At 42.2% G+C, this 16,012-nt stretch overlaps 1 protein-coding gene across 1 annotated transcript in view; it reads left to right on the top strand.

The window, feature by feature from the left end:
- The window catches only part of LOC122032028 (short-chain dehydrogenase TIC 32, chloroplastic-like), a 37,959-nt gene that overhangs the window by 14,104 nt on the left and 7,843 nt on the right, over window positions 1–16,012 (top strand). Inside the window, exon 6 of the mRNA XM_042591271.1 lies at window positions 2,414–2,498. Within this exon, the coding sequence (XP_042447205.1) occupies window positions 2,414–2,498 (85 nt within the window). The remainder of the gene's footprint in view (window positions 1–2,413; window positions 2,499–16,012) is intronic.

Genomic DNA, 16,012 nt, shown 5'->3' with positions numbered 1-16,012 from the left:
GGTTTGTAAGGATGATGGAACACAAACACAATCACAATAGGAGGTTGCAACTGGATTTGTGGCTTACTATACGACTTTGCTGGGCTTAGAAGTTTCCAGTGACCATTTTGAACATAATGTGGTGACCTCGAGAGCCACTATATCACGACTACAAATTGAATCCTTAATCAAGCTCATCATGGATGAGGAAATAAGGGTTGCTTTGTATGGCATTGGTGATGACAAATCACCAAGGCTGGATGCATTCTCTTTATGTTTCTTTAAGAAGGCTGGGGAGATAGTTGGATCACACTTAATCAAAGTTGTCATGGAATTCTTTATAGCTAATTCACTGTTGAAGCAAACTAACCACACCGAGATTGTGTTAGTGCCGAAAACGAGCCATGCTCAAAAAGTGGAGGATTTCAAACTTATAACTTGCTACAATGTGGTTTACAAAGTCATAACTAAGCTGCTTTATGGTAGGCTGGTAGAGGTTGTGGACTCCCTAATAGGGAGGAACATAGCTAATAATATGCACTTGACCCAGGAGCTATTGTGACATTGCAGTAGTAAGTGAATTTCTCTAAAATACATGATTAAGGTTGTCTTGAGAAAAGCGTATGAGTTAGTCAATTGTGAGTTTCTGCTGAAGGTCATGCTAGGCATGGGGTTCCCCAACAAATTCATCAAATGGGTGGAGTGTGTGTCACCAGTCTCCTACTTAGTTAAGATGAATGCTATATTGTATGGTTACTTCAAAGTGAAAAGGGGACTTTGAAAGCGAGATCCTTTATCATTGTGTCTATTCGTTCTGTGTATGAACTACCTATCTAGACTCTTAAATCTGAGGGCTACAAACTCCGAGTTTAACTACCATCCAAAATACTGGCTTTTGCAGATGATTTGCTTCGTATGTTGTGAGGCGATAACACTTCAGTGGGTTTCATTCTACAGAGTCTAGTGAATTTTGGAGATTCTTTAGGGATGAATGTGAATGTGATGTCTAGGGACATGTCACCTTTCAGATATCTAGGTATGCCACTTTCTACAACAACAAAAATTATGAATTATGTGCCCCTCGTGGATAGAGTAACTAGCCTCATCAATGCATGGACTAGTAGAAGTCTCTTACGCTGCCAAAGCTGAGTTCATACGGGTAGGGTTGCAAGGTATGGGATGCCCGTGGCTGCCTATTTTCCCGATTCTAGCAGGAGTCATATCTAAGATTATTAGACTATGCAAACTATTCTTATGGGAGGCGAGGAAGTCATTAGTGGCATGAAAGGACATGTGTTGTACTAAGAAGGGGGGACTCAACTTTCGGGACTCCAGGAGCAGGAATATTCATGCAAAGGCTAAAACAAAATGGGCAAGTAGATCAATGAAGTATACCTCCGCTCTCAATCGGTGAGGGAATAACAACTGTGAAAGGAAGACTCGTCACTCTTCAAGTAGTTAGTTGGGATTTGAAACAAAATTCTGATGTGTATAGGTTCTGAAAGTTCAACAATACACCTAACTAGTTGGCACACGGATGCCAGATTGAGCATAACGAAAGCTTATAAGGGCCAGTTGCAAGTGTATGAAACTGATCTGGAGTCCCTGCATTCTGCTGAAACATTCTTTCATCCTCTTGTTAGGGGTGAGATGTAGGCTACTTATTGGGGATGTTTAACCTACCAAGAGACAGTTAGGATGTGCCAGGTCTGTAGCTCAGAGCTGGAAGCTCTAAACCATTTATTTTTTGGCTGTGCGTCCAATAAATTCATCTTGGGCCACATACGGGGAAGATTGGGCATCACTCGACAAATGACGAAGTGCTATGAAATGGTTGCTAATGGAAACTTGGGGAATGACTTAGTGTAACTGGGCAAAGTAGATAGCTTTTGAATGCACGGTATACCTATTATGAATGACTCAGAACAAAAGGGTCTTTGAAGGGGTGGTTTGTTCAACGGATTGCATCATCTGCATGATTAATGTGCATGTTTATAAGATTTTGTTTATTGTACCCTAAAGTTCAAGTGTTACATGAACAATGAGTAGTTGGTGAGCGAAGAGTTTGAGAGAGGTTGCCACACTCACAGCATATGTATATATTAGGGCTGAACTGAACATTGGTTCATTGTGCATGTTTTGTTGATGATAAGTTTGCATGTTTTGTTGATGAATGAAGTTTACATTTACAGATTAAATAAAGAAAATAATATACGTTGATATTTCATATTTGTGCAAAAGGAGTTACTAACCTTCAGGTATCCAAGGTTTTTGCTGTTTAATACTGACATGACATTTGTTCATTTTCATAAGTACTGATTGCTTTACTTTAAGCAATCATCACAAATAAGTGCTGATTGCTTTACTGCCATGACATTTGTTCATTTTCGTAAGTACATTTAATACATACTGATTGCTTTACTTGATTCATCAGGAAGAGGGTGTGAACATAACTGCTAATTCACTTCATCCTGGATCAATCGTCACAAATCTTCTACGTTACCACAGTTTTCTTGATGGTAATAAAAATAATAGCACTACAGTTAATCAGTGATTCTTTCAATAATTTTTTATGTCAGCTAATAAACTTCTTTACCCATGACTTACTAGTTGGCGTATGTTTCACCAAATTATTTCTCTGTATATGCCAGGCTTGGATTTATTTTTTTGCCTTTCCTTTTTCTTCTCATCATTAAACCTTTTAGTCGCTGCCAGGAAATTGGACATTCACATTCCCCATGTTAAATGCTTGTGCACCAGTAGTTACCAGATGCTCATTTCACCAAGTGGGTCATCTGTTTCTACCGATCATCTCCTTATATTATCATGTCTAAATAGTTACTGTCCCAAATTAAAACTGTATTTCAAATTTATATGATTGATTTATGCATTTCCATGTTAAGTTTGGATAGTGAATTCCCTCGTTAACACCTCCATTGTGGGTGCGAAGTCAACATAAGATAGAGAAGGCTTCTGTTAGGCTTGACCACTCTCATAAATTATGTCAGGTGATATGGCAGATGATGTGGGCCCTCAAAGTCGGTCAAAGTCCAGAAGGGGGACTGACATGGCGGTCAAAGTCAAGAAGGGGTTAACACTCGGGCCAGCGCAGTCGATCATCTCGGCTGAGTGGTCATCCGATTGGACCCCTGATCGGTCGGGTACCAAGTTCCTCAATACTGACGAAACCCCGAGTTGAGTCCTCATCGTCACTCGGGATAACAAAGTCAACTATTTCGGCCGGGTGATCTAGCCGATCGGATCATAGAAGAGATTAGGTCGGTTTGCCAGCTAAGTATGCTAAGGGCCTCTCAACCCAACGGCCTAATGTTCCTCTTTGTCGTTTTGTGCGATAAATGTTAGAGAATCAAGGGAATATTGCACTAGAAGTTTCTATCCTGCAACATTCAAAGATTGCTTGTTCATTTTAGGAAAGATGTCAAAGCATTATGGCATGTTCTTTTTTGGCAATGCATCAAGATTCGTGCACAGAGAAAACAGTAACACTATAAAAGGGGTTTCCATTTACTGACACAGGTACGCGAACACTATGCATACGCTACATTACACATCCACTATTCATTGTCTTCTACGCGATCGGTCACTAACTTGAGCGTCGGAGTGCCTGTACTAGGATCCTTCCCTGGCTTGGTTGTTGACTTTTTTTTTGGACACGCAAGACCGCTCGGAGTCATTTTAACTCAGAGTCTTCGCACGATCAATAGTAGAGCCACCTGCCCAGTACGTCATTTTTTCTGCTTTCAGATAGGATCAAATTTGACACCGTATGTGAGAATCTTCACCTGAATATGAAACGTGGAGATGGAAGAGATTGGACAACTTACTACCGTTACTTTGTTGAACAAGACTTGGAGTTGTTAGTAGCCTCACGAGCATAGAGGCTCATGCAACAATAACAACCAACAATTGGGGGTCCTTTGCCGAACGACCCGACTGTATCAATGACAAGCACTCATACTGAACGAGGGACACAAGTGGAAGGGTCGACCGGGTTCCAACTGATTCCTCCTCCGGTCGGATTTGTGTAGGCGCTTGCGTTGCCAATCAGCTTGCCTCCCATGTCGCCCTCCCCGCTCGCGTATCATAGGTCACTGTTCTGCACGCCATTCGATGATATGGGCTAAGCGGAAAGGCCCCAAGTATTATCTCCTGGAGATGCACTTGCTCGGGACCTTCGAAAGGGAAAAGCTCCCAATGGCTATTGATCCCCCGAGCGAGTTAATATGTCGTTCTCTCAAGAAATATTGAAGATAAACTGTCGAGTCATTTTCTACTTTTGTCGATCGGAGAATATGGAGGAGCAACGGACCTGGAAGACCACTTCTTCAAATTTGAGAATGCAACTATCCTCCATTAATACACGGACGGAGTTAAGTGCCGAGTATTCCTTACCACCCTCTCTGGCTCGGTACCAAGATGGTTCAACCGGCTCCCAGCCGAGTCCATTTGTTGCTTCATGAATTTTCGCATGGCATTCCTGCATCACTTCGCTAGCAGCCACCAATACCACAAGACTACTTTGAGCTTATTTTTCCTCGTACAGAGCCAAGGAGACATTGATGACATACATTAAAAGGTTCAACCAAGTGACTATGGACGTTCTCTCAGCTACTTTGGAGATCTTAGTGAGTGCTTTCTCCCAAGGGCTTATAGATGTGATTTCTTTCAATTCCTTATCAAGAAGCCACCAAGAGACTTCGACCACCTACTCGGACGAGCAACCAAGAAGCTCAGTTCGCTCGGAAAAAAGAAGTGGCAGCCCTAGCTCCAGTTTCTATTCCCGTGTGTTGAGCTCCTCCTGCTCTCCCACCTATAGGGCACTGATCGGGTCACTCGTCATATCACCACAAGCAAAGGCTGAACGCAGTCCAACATGTAGAGGTTGAGCGGACGTGATTTGCTGAGCCTCACGATGGAGTCTAATGTTTTGCACCTACCACCGGTCGGGGACCCACAATATAGAAGATTGTTATCAATATAACCAAGAGATGCACTGAGCGACCAATCAAGGGTTTCTCTAGTGCTCGCCTTCCCCCAACCATCAATGTCATCGTCGTTCGAACGGACCTCCAAGGCGAAGCCCTGAAAGGGCCGATTGGAATTAGCAGCCACGTTAGCAAAGAAATGATCGGGCCCAAGGCGAAGCCCTCGTCGAGCCACCACGCCAACCTACCCGAGAAGAAGAAAATCGTGGCAACGTCGCCTGGGGTGATATTGGTATGATAGCTGGCGGCCCGACCGATGGTGATTTCAATCAAGTCAGGAAGTTACATGCCTGCTGATTAGATATTCATGTAGTCGGATGTAGCCGAGAGCAAGTGCAGGGGCCATAACTCAGTTTCGGTCTCAAAGACTTAGGGGGTGGAGATACCCATGATGACGCTTTAATCATTAAGGCTATTATAGCCAACTATAACATACATCTCACTTTCATTGACACAGGGAGTTCTGTTAATATCATTTTTAAGAAGGCGTTCGAGCAGCTGCAAATAGATAAGAGCGAGCCATTGTATGAGTTCACTAGCAATGAAGTACAGCTGATCGAACAAATCTGATTGACTATCTCTTTAGGAGAAGAGTCCTTGATGAGGACTCGCTGATTAACCTTTAGTGTGGTGAATGCGCCTTTAGCTTACAATGTAATTCTGGGCTAACCGACACTGAACAAGTTCCGAGTTGTCGTCTCTACATTCTGTCAGAAGATTAAATTTATGACTCAGTCGGCGAGGTAAGAGGAGATCAACTAGTAACATGTAAGTGCTATGTGGATGTAGTGAAGACTGAAGCTCGCATTGCTTGGAAGACTCAGCGAGTGGAAGTTAACGCCATCCAAGAAGCTCCCCTGGCACTGGTTTATGAAGAAAACTTACGGGTATATCACCAATAGTAATGTGCTCCATGTCCGATCGGATGCTCGACCAATCAAACAGAGGAAGTGAAATTTTGGGGCCGAGCAAAACCAAATCATCCGAGCGAAGGTGGACAAACTACTAAAAGCCGAACACATCCGTGAAGTACAATTCCTGAGCTGGTTAGCAAATGTGGTGTTGGTGTCTAAGCTCGGGAACAAATGGTGAGTTTGGCTGTGAGTTGATATGCATGCTGGATGCATATAAGGGATACCACCAGGTCTTTCTTGTTGGGACCGAAATGTAGCTAGAGGGGGGGGGGGAGGGTGAATAGCTCGGTGCGATCTCGTGCTTGTCGTTGCTTGTTTCTTCAAAGATATGCACCGGAAAATACAAAGAAACAACCACACAACGCTAACTCTAGGATTTACTTGGTATCCATCTCAAGAAGAGGTGACTAATCCAAGGATTCACACACTCACGCACCCTCCACTACGTAAACACTCCTTTTCGGTAACTACCGAAGGCGGAGAAGCCCTACAATACTCTCAATACAACAAGAAAGCAAGGAAGACAACACAAATATCTTACAAGATATCTTAAGAAGCGAACCTTACGTGAACTTAAAAAACTTAACCCTAGCTTCTTCCTAATCGTCAGCAGCACTTCTTGATGTCTCTCGCTAAGATCCTTCAAAGTGAGGTGAAGGCTGGCTGGATATCGATGGACGGAGAGAGTTAGTCGGAGGCCGCAGTGTAGATCCTGGAAGCTATCGAACGGCGGCGGTGATGTCGATCCCAATCGATTGGAGTGCTTGTGGCGCTTTAATCGATCGACCGAGCTCGCCCATCGGGGGGTGCTAGGGTGGATCGGCAGGCTCGACGGATCGGCAGCCGATCGATCTGATGGATCGGCTTAGTTGGATCGATCAGCCAGCGCTCGCTCATCGATCGATGATCGATTGGGGCTCTACGCTAATCGATCGCCGACCCCAGGCGATCTCTCTCTACGATCGTACTCTCCCATAGATATCCGAGGCCAATCGGTTGATCCAGAGCCAATTGCGGATCTCGTGTGGATAGATCGAGTCTGCCTAGTCGGCGTCGGTGCCCATCTGGCGATCCTACATCTCGACATCACGACGCCACCTGCGATACCGATCTGGCGCATCGGATAATCTCCGAGTCAGGTCGACAATCAAGTGAAGCCATCGGCCATCTGTCCCGGCGGACTAAAACGACATTATCACACGGCTGACATCCGAAGATTCTACTCGATCTGGGATCCGCTGCTGTCCGGCCACTCAACCCGGCCGGCGATACCTTTGCTTCTCGGTCCACCAGTGCCCCACAACCTTGCTGATCGATTGATCTACTGAAGTCACTGCTCTTGCTGGTTTGACACTCGTAGCCTGACCACTGTGACGGGGTTTCCGCCGGCTCGGCTTACTAGCTTTTATGACGCCTAGCTTTACCCATCCGACTAGGACTTTACTGACACGTCCTCACTTCCAGGACCAGGCAGCTACTAAGACTTCCCGGACTTCCAGCCCTAGCTCTTTGACTTCACTCACGAGATTTCCTTCAATCTCCCTTTGTGAACAATCGCTGCGATCTACATGTATTGTCAAACATCGAAACTCAAACATCAGGACTCAAACTTGAGCTAACTCAAGCTTAGTCAACCAGGTCAACCTTTGACATGGGGAATATTACACCAACAATCTCCTCCTTTTTGATGTTTGACAATACCACTTTTAACCACTTTTAAGTTAGGCTAATCCCATAGCCTCAACTCCTTCATGCCAATATGTGAATGAGGATTCCCTTCATTCTCCTCCTTTTCTAGAGGGCAGCTTCCCTCTTAGGTAATGAAGGCTAACTTAAACTCTAGATTCTCCCCCTATTAGCACACATCAAAAACTCTCCCCCTGAAGAGTTATCCAACGTTGTTTACAACTTCACTCTTAACGCTCAACCTTGAGCATATACCACCTGGTATATTCACACACGATTCAAATGAAAGTCTCATACCCTTTATTGTCATCCAATGCTCATCCGTGAGCATACAACATTTGAATAATGAAGATATACACTCTCCATTATATTCAAATGCCCAACCTTGAGCATTTTCGCTAAAGAAGGTTATCCACCTTCCAAGGTGTATGAAAAATAGATTTTCATGTCCTTAAAGAGTAGCTCCCCCTAAAGACATGCACTGGACTTCTGTCATTGTATCAACAATGACTTGAAATCCCTAAATCTTTAGGAAACCCAAATTTTGAAGTTTTGAGGTTCAAAAATTCAATAATGAAATCAAATCTCAATCTAAACCTCTACTTAGTCTTCCTTAACCAATCCACTCTTGTTTTCATCATGAAAACTCCCCTTAAATGTATATAAATGTGTTTTGAGGCGTTATGAATGGTTACCTAGACTAAAGGTGGTTTAAAATGCTGAAATTAAGCTTTCCCAGCCAAAATCAGCATTCCCAATCGATTGGAGTTGAGTTCCAATCGATTGAACCTGCTTGAATCGATCCACTGATCGATTCAAGGGTGGTGGATCGATTGGCTGATCGATCCAGCAAACGTCTGCTCGCGGGAAAACTCCTCTCAATCGATCGCCTGATCGATTGAGGTACTCCAATCGATCGGGTGATCGATTGGAGCTCTGAAAAATTGAAAATTGATTTCAGTGAATTTCAGAAACTCCCCTAAAATTCTACAAAAATCGAAAATTCATGAAAATTCATGTAGACACTCCTTAGGGCATATACTATCAAGGAAAAATAGCTTTTTATGAAAATACTTTCTATTTTCAAAGATTTGACACAAACTTGAAAACTTGTAAAAACTTTAGTGCTTTCTTCTAGTTTGTGTCTAACATTTCAATGATGATTACTATCAAAAGATAGTCTTCATCAAGGTTTTCTAAAATCATTTTAAAATGATTTTCAAAACTAATATCCAACTATGTTCTTTGGGCTCAATGCACATGACTTGTACATTAGCTTTCTCAATGATTGGAAAACGCATACCTATGTGTTTTGATGAACTTAAAACTAAAAAAAAATGCACTAAATCAACATATTGAGTTTTGTTCATCATCCTAACATCTCACTTGTATCTAATGTGTACTAAAACACATACAAATCACCTTATAGTTCTTTAGTGAGATGTAAACCTTGGTTTTGCCCTAATCTAGGGATCATGCATATCTATCTAGGCATTTTGAGGTTAGGAACAACCACCAAGGATGTTATTTGTTAATAAATGTCATTTGTCCTTAATTGCGAGGAATTAAACATAATGCATGATATGTTATGACTACATGATGTATGTATGACATGACAGGGTATTTTTGTGTTTTTCATAATAAGGCATGAGTGCAAGAATAAATATGATGTCATGACATATGATGAGCAAACAAAGCATGACAAATTTTAGCATAAATAAAATATACCTAGGTTACCTAGCTAACTTAAAGTTTAAACCTAGATTGTCCAATATTTCCCAAGAAAATGTCAACACCCAATTTTGACATTTCCTTTGCTTTTCTCTCACTTATGCCAATTTAATTTAAAATCAATTTTCTCAAATCATGACACATTTTACTCATTTCAAGAGTAAATCAAAATTCTTTTCATTTTCAAAGGTTAACAATAACCTCGAAAATGCTCTCCGAGTGTCAACTTAATCAAAGTTGGGTTAACTACCCTTCTAATCAGAGTTGACACTCTCTATCCCATCTAAGGGGTAGAGAAAATGCTCCTAAGAACTCAAAACCTATTGGAACTCCTTGGATGCTCTAGGTACTTACTAGGGATAACTTCCCTAGATACCTTCTTAGTGACCTTGTTAGGCTTCTTAGAAGCCTTGGTCACTTTTTCTAAATCAACTCTAGGGATTTCTTCCCTTGTGACCTTCCTAGTGACTTTCTTAGACTTCTTAGAAGTCTTAGTCTCGTTTGTTGTTGCAAAAATACTTCTAGGGATAACTTCCTTTGTATTTTTGACTTGACCACTAGTCCTAAGGTTAGTTCCATAGGTATATAGAACCCTATGGTAAGAAATTGCATCCTTCTTAGCTTTAGGTTTGTATCCCAAACCTTTACGACCATAGGATGACTCTTGTTGTCCTAAACTTAGGTTTTGCTCATTTTGCCCTTTTAGAATATTTTCCATCCTTTTTCGGGTCTTTTCTAATTTATCAAGTCTTGACCTCAAGACTTGATTTTCCATCATTAAATACTTAGTTTTTGGTTTTTCATTGAATCTTTGAGCCTTTTTATTTTTAGGCTTGTAATTAAAATTGCTAGAATTCTTGCCTAAGTTTTTATTTACCTTCCTAGACCTAGGTGTGGTAGTTTTAGCATGAAGAGTCATATGTTTTTCTTTAACGCTATCATGCTTCCTATTTCTATGGTAAATAGCATTAAGATGAAATAAATTTGAACTAGCATCCTTTTTACCATTTTTCAGGGGAATAGACTCTATAAATGATACCTTGCGTTTTACCTTGGAGGCTCCCCCTTGAGTTGTGCTTCCTTCTTGAGCCTTGACCGCTTTCTTCCCCTTGGGACATTGACTCCGATAGTGTCCCTTTTGATACCTGACCCTTCTTCTTGACCAATTTAGGGCACTTGCTCTTGTAGTGTCCATGTTCCCTACACTCAAAACATATAATGTGATTTTTATTTTTAATTAAAATATTTATACCTTCATATGTAGGGATGACACTTGCTCCTTTTGATGTTTCTTGATTTTTGGAGGATGCATTGTCTTTTTCTCCATTTGACCCGGATGTAGAAGCTTCTCCTTGATCCGACGTCAAGGATCGCTCCCCCTCAATCCCAGAGGTGGAGACTTCTTCATCTTTAAAGAGTACGCTCCCTCTTCGCTCTTTCATCGCATTCCTTCAAGACGAGGCTTCGAACTTCTTCTTGAATGCATCTCTCAACTCAAGTCCACTTCTCCTCTTGATTTTGATCCAGAGTCACCCTCTTGGATTCTTGGAGGGATCTCTTAATCTCGCCAACTTTCTCCATAATTCTTCGTCTCAAATTCTCCAATTAAAGAATTATGTTCAATAAATTAACCAATAATTTGGTTATCTTGTCATTCGCCTCGCACCTTCTTGGCTCCATTTGCTGAGGATTTTGCCTTTCAATTTCTTGGAGCTTGACCTTCCCTCCATCTCCGAAAATTTTCGATTCTTGATTTCAAGAATCAAGTCATATATGGTGGAGGCACCTCGATCGAATCCAAGTCCATCTGGAATTCCATTCAAGTCGATCTTCTTGAATGAAGTCTTGACTCGATGAATTAACTCTTCACCCTCTCCCCGATGATCCGAACGACCCATTAGCTGAAAGGGGGGTGAATAGACGATCTCGTGCTTGCTTGTTTCATCAAAGATATGCAGCGGAACACACAACGCTAACTCTAGGATTTACTTGATATTCACCCTGAAGAGGTGACTAATCCAAGGATCCACACGCACCCTCCACTACGTAAACACTCCTTTTCGTAACTCAGAAGGTAGAGAAGTCTGATACTCTCGCAACAAGAAAGCAAGGGAAGACACAAGAAATATCTTACAAGATACGACCCTAACCCTAGCTTCTTCTTGTTGTAGTCACGCTTCTTGACTTGGATGTCTCTAAGATCCTTCAAGAACCGGCGGTGAGAGTGGAGAGGATCGGAGATGAACAGTGCAAGCGTTGCGAAGGAAGAGCTCGACAACGACTATATCCTCGCGATCCCAATCTATCGAGTGCTCCAATCGATTGATCGCTGATCGATCGGCCGATCGGATTACGGATCGATCGTCCCATCCCAATCAATCGACCGATCGATTGGGGCTCGAATCGATCGGTCGATCGATCTAACTCGATCAACCGATCGATTGGAGCCTTGTTCAATCGATCGATCCTGTGGACTTACCCAATCAAGTCCAAAAGTCCCAAAATCAACATCCGGCCAATCCACGACCGCCCGCCCCTCCCGATGTGTGCCGATCTCACCCGGATTTTCTCCTCGTGTGTCCCATCCTCGACCCACTGGACTTATCTCCACCAGTGTGTTCGATCAACCTTGATCCACTGGATTTCCTCATCCGGTTGACATTCTTTTCGACTACTTGGACTTTCCAACACCGGACGTCCGATCAACCTCGATCCATCTGGATTTCCTCGGCTTCACTCATTGTCTTAGCTTTACTGACTTCCCATCCGCTCGGCTTCATCCACTTGCAGACTTCCCCTACGGGACACCACCGGGACTTAACTTCACTTCACTTTCCTAGCTTCACCTCTGTGTCTTTCACCGGCTTCACTGACATCACGCCAAGCATCCGATCATCCTCGACCGGGACTCCTCACCAGTGTCCGGTCAATCCTTCGACCCATTACTTTTCTCCTCGTGCAAGTGTCCGGCCATCCTCGACCCACTTGGACTTATCTCCACGTGTCCGATCAACCTCGATCCACCGAGTTCCGCGCCAGTATCGATCTACTTTCCAACACCGTACGTCCGATCATCCTCGATCCATCTCGATTTCTCGCCGCTTCACTCACCTTTCCATCGCTAGCTTTACTCACTCAGACTTCCCATACGCCCGCTTCACTCACCAAGACTTCGCTAGCTTCACCACCAGACTTCGCCGCTTCACTGGTTTCACTCACTTCTAGCGGCTTCACTGTGACTTCACTCACTAGGTCTTTCACCTGGCTTCACTAATCAGGATTTCCTTCTCAATCTCCCCACATGAACAATCGCACCTACAATCTCCATGTGTTGTCTACATGTATTGTCAAACATCGAAACTCAAAAATTAGGACTCAAACTTGAGCTAACTCAAGTTTAGTCAACCAGGTCAACCTTTGACATGGGGAATATTGCACTAACATTTCTAGCCAGAGAAGACCAAGAAAATGTTAGCTTTATCACTGCTAAAGGAACGTATTGTTATAACGTTATGTCGTTTGGATTAAATAATGTAAGGGTAACATATCAACTGCTTGTGAATAAAGTGATCCAAAAGCAGATCAACAGAAACATGGAAGCATACGTGGATGATATCCTAATTAAGTGCCTCTGAGCAACCGATATAGACATAGAGGAGACATGCTGAATCCTAAGAAAGTATAGACTCAAGCTTAACCCTAACAAATTCTTATTCGGGGCCAAAAGAGGACGCTTCCTTTGCTACATCGTGATAAAACGGGGAATTGAAGCCAACCCAAGCAAGGTACGAGCTCTCCGAGACAAGACCCTGCCTCGCAATCTAAAGGAAACACAACACCTGACTGGATAGATCATGACTGTATCTCGATTCATCTCAAGATCGTATGATTGGAGTCTACCATTCTTCAAAATACTTTGTCGGACCACTAAATTCTATTAGGATGTTGAGTGTGAAAAGACGCTATAAGAGCTCAAAGATTATTTGTCCACTTTATCTATATTTGCAAAGCCCAAGGTTGGTGAGCCACTCTGTGTATACATGACCACCATTGAAAGTGCCGTTGGATCGGTGTTGGTGATGCAGGATAGCAAAGAGCAATAATCTGTGTATTTTTTAAGTCATTTATTAAAAGATGTCGAGTGTCGCTATACTGCACTCGAGAAGTTAGTGTGTGGACTAGTTTTAGCCGGTTGGAGTTGGTGCCCTTACTTTTTGTTGCACCTAATTATTGTATTAACCAACAGTACTCTTGGACGAATGCTCATCAATCCGGAAGCTTCCGGAAGATTGATCAAATGGACCACTGAACTCAACGAGTATGAAATAGAGTTCCATCCTTGAACGACCATCAAAGCTCAACCCTTAGTCGATTTTGTGACAGAGATACAAAGCCCCAAGCCAGAAGAGATTTGAAAATTTTATGTGGATGGATCGTCCACTCGGTAAGTAGAGTCGGGATTCTTTTGATATCATCACCTTGTGAAAACCGGATGCAATTGGCCGCTCAGTAGTTGTCGGACAATTTTGAGATTAACAATGAACGACTAATGTTATATAAGGAGACATTTGAGAAATTAAAGGTAGAATTTCAAGAGGTGACATTATAAAAAATTCCTCAAGCGAAAAACTATAAGGTAGACGAGTTAGCAAAGTTGGCTAGTTCTTTAGTGCCTTGGACTCTTGATAAGCCTATGAAGCACACATTGCTGATGTACTCACATTAAAAGGCAGGCCGAGTTAGAATTACAGAGCGACTAGAGAGTGCCGTTAATTTGATTATTTTAGCAAGGAATTTTATCAGTCGACCGGGAGCAAGCACGTATGATCAAGAAGCGGGCCAGTCATTTCACATTGGTGGGTGACCACTTATACAAGAGAGCCTTTTCTCATCCTTTGCTCAAGTGCATCGGACCAGATGATGTACAGTATATTCTCCAAGAGGTGCATTAAGGTTTATGTGGAAGTCACCTGGGTGGTCGATCACCCACTCGGAAGATTCTGCTAGCTGGGTATTTGTGGCCCACTTTGCAAGCGGACTCAGCTCGGCTAGTAACTTGCTTATCTTGCCAAAACTCCAAAACATTCCGCACCACCCTATAGAACTATTGAAGACCTTAGTTGTTTCCTACCCGTTTGACCAGTGAGGTATGTATATCGTAGGGCCTCTTTCAATGATGTCCGGTTAGAGAAAATTTCTCCTAGTAGCTGTGGATTATTTTTTCTAATGGGTGGAAGCCGAGGTGTTAGTTAAGATAATCGAACGGATGGTCATCAAGTTCCTGTGGTAGAATATTGTATGTCGGTTATGTATTCCTTACAAGCTCGTCTTGGACAACGGAAGACAATTCCAAGAACGAAAGATCCAAGAATGGTGCTCAAGTTATGACATTCAACAAGCGTTTACCTCCGTGGATTATCCTCAGAGCAATGACCAAGTAGAAGTCACTAATAGGGAAATCATCATAGGGCTCAAAACTAGGCTCGATCATGTTGGAAGAAGTTGGGTTGATGAATTGCCTAGTCTGTTGTGGGCTTACCGCTCTACATCGCAAGAGGCCACGGGTGTATCCCCTTTTCACCTAGTTTATGGTGGAGAAGCAATCATACTATTGGAAGTTGGCAATGAGTCCGAACGGAGACAATTATACAATAAAGATAATTTCGGTTGGCGCCTGATGGAGCTCGATCTGGTAGACTAAATCAGAGATAAAGTAGTCGCTTGGTTGATGTCGTATCAGCAGAGGATGAAGCAAAACTACAATTGAAGGGCCATTCTAAGATTTTTTCAGTAGGTGATTTAGTTTGAAAGCGGGTCAAACCGGTCGACGATATCAGCAAGTTGGAACTACAATGGGGCGGACCGTACAGGGTTGTGCAAAAGCTCGCCGTGGGTTCCTATTATCTCCAAGATGCTGAAGGAAAAATCTGGATCAGTCATGAAGTGCGAATCATTTGCAGCCTTACCGGGCTTGAGAGTATGCCTGTACTAAATTGGTATATCTTGTTGAAAATTTATGCTTAATGAATGCAGATAAACTTAAGTCCCAAACTTTCATGCCATTTAAGGGTGTAATCGAGCTGAGCCGAGCCGAACTCTTGAATGTTTGAGTTTGACTCGTTTATAATCGAGCCGAGCTCGAGCTTTGTTTAACAAATATATTCATGGCTCACAAGTTTATTCGAGCTTTTATTGAGCCTAAACGAGCTTAATAAATATAAATTATAAATTTAAATATTCATTACAATTAAATTTTATATTTAGATAAATTAAAATATTCTTATTAAAATTTATAATTTTATTCTAATAAATAAATTTAATATATTTGTTTATATTTTTCATAAGTAGAGTATAAAATTTATAAATTCAATATCAAAACTATTATTTTTTATTTAAAAGTTGATTCATGAGCTTACTAATGAACATGCTCACAAGCTAACGAGCCGAGTATTGTGAAGCTTGAGTTTGGTTTGTTTATTTTAACGAGTCTCATTAAACGAGCTCAAACGATCTTTTATCGAATCGAGCTTTGAATACTTATGAGCGGCATGGTTCATTTACACCCTAGTGTCGTTCAACCGAGTTCTAAGTGAGCTTGCTCTCATGCTCAAGTCCTAAACTCTCGTGCCGATCAGCTGAGTTATAAGTAAGCTTGCTCTTGCGTCCAAGTCCTAGATTTTCGTGTTGTTCAATCGA

This window comes from Zingiber officinale, chromosome 11A (genome assembly GCF_018446385.1).
Source record: "Zingiber officinale cultivar Zhangliang chromosome 11A, Zo_v1.1, whole genome shotgun sequence".
Lineage (NCBI taxonomy): Eukaryota > Viridiplantae > Streptophyta > Magnoliopsida > Zingiberales > Zingiberaceae > Zingiber > Zingiber officinale.
This window is presented reverse-complemented; position numbering and strand designations above follow the sequence as displayed.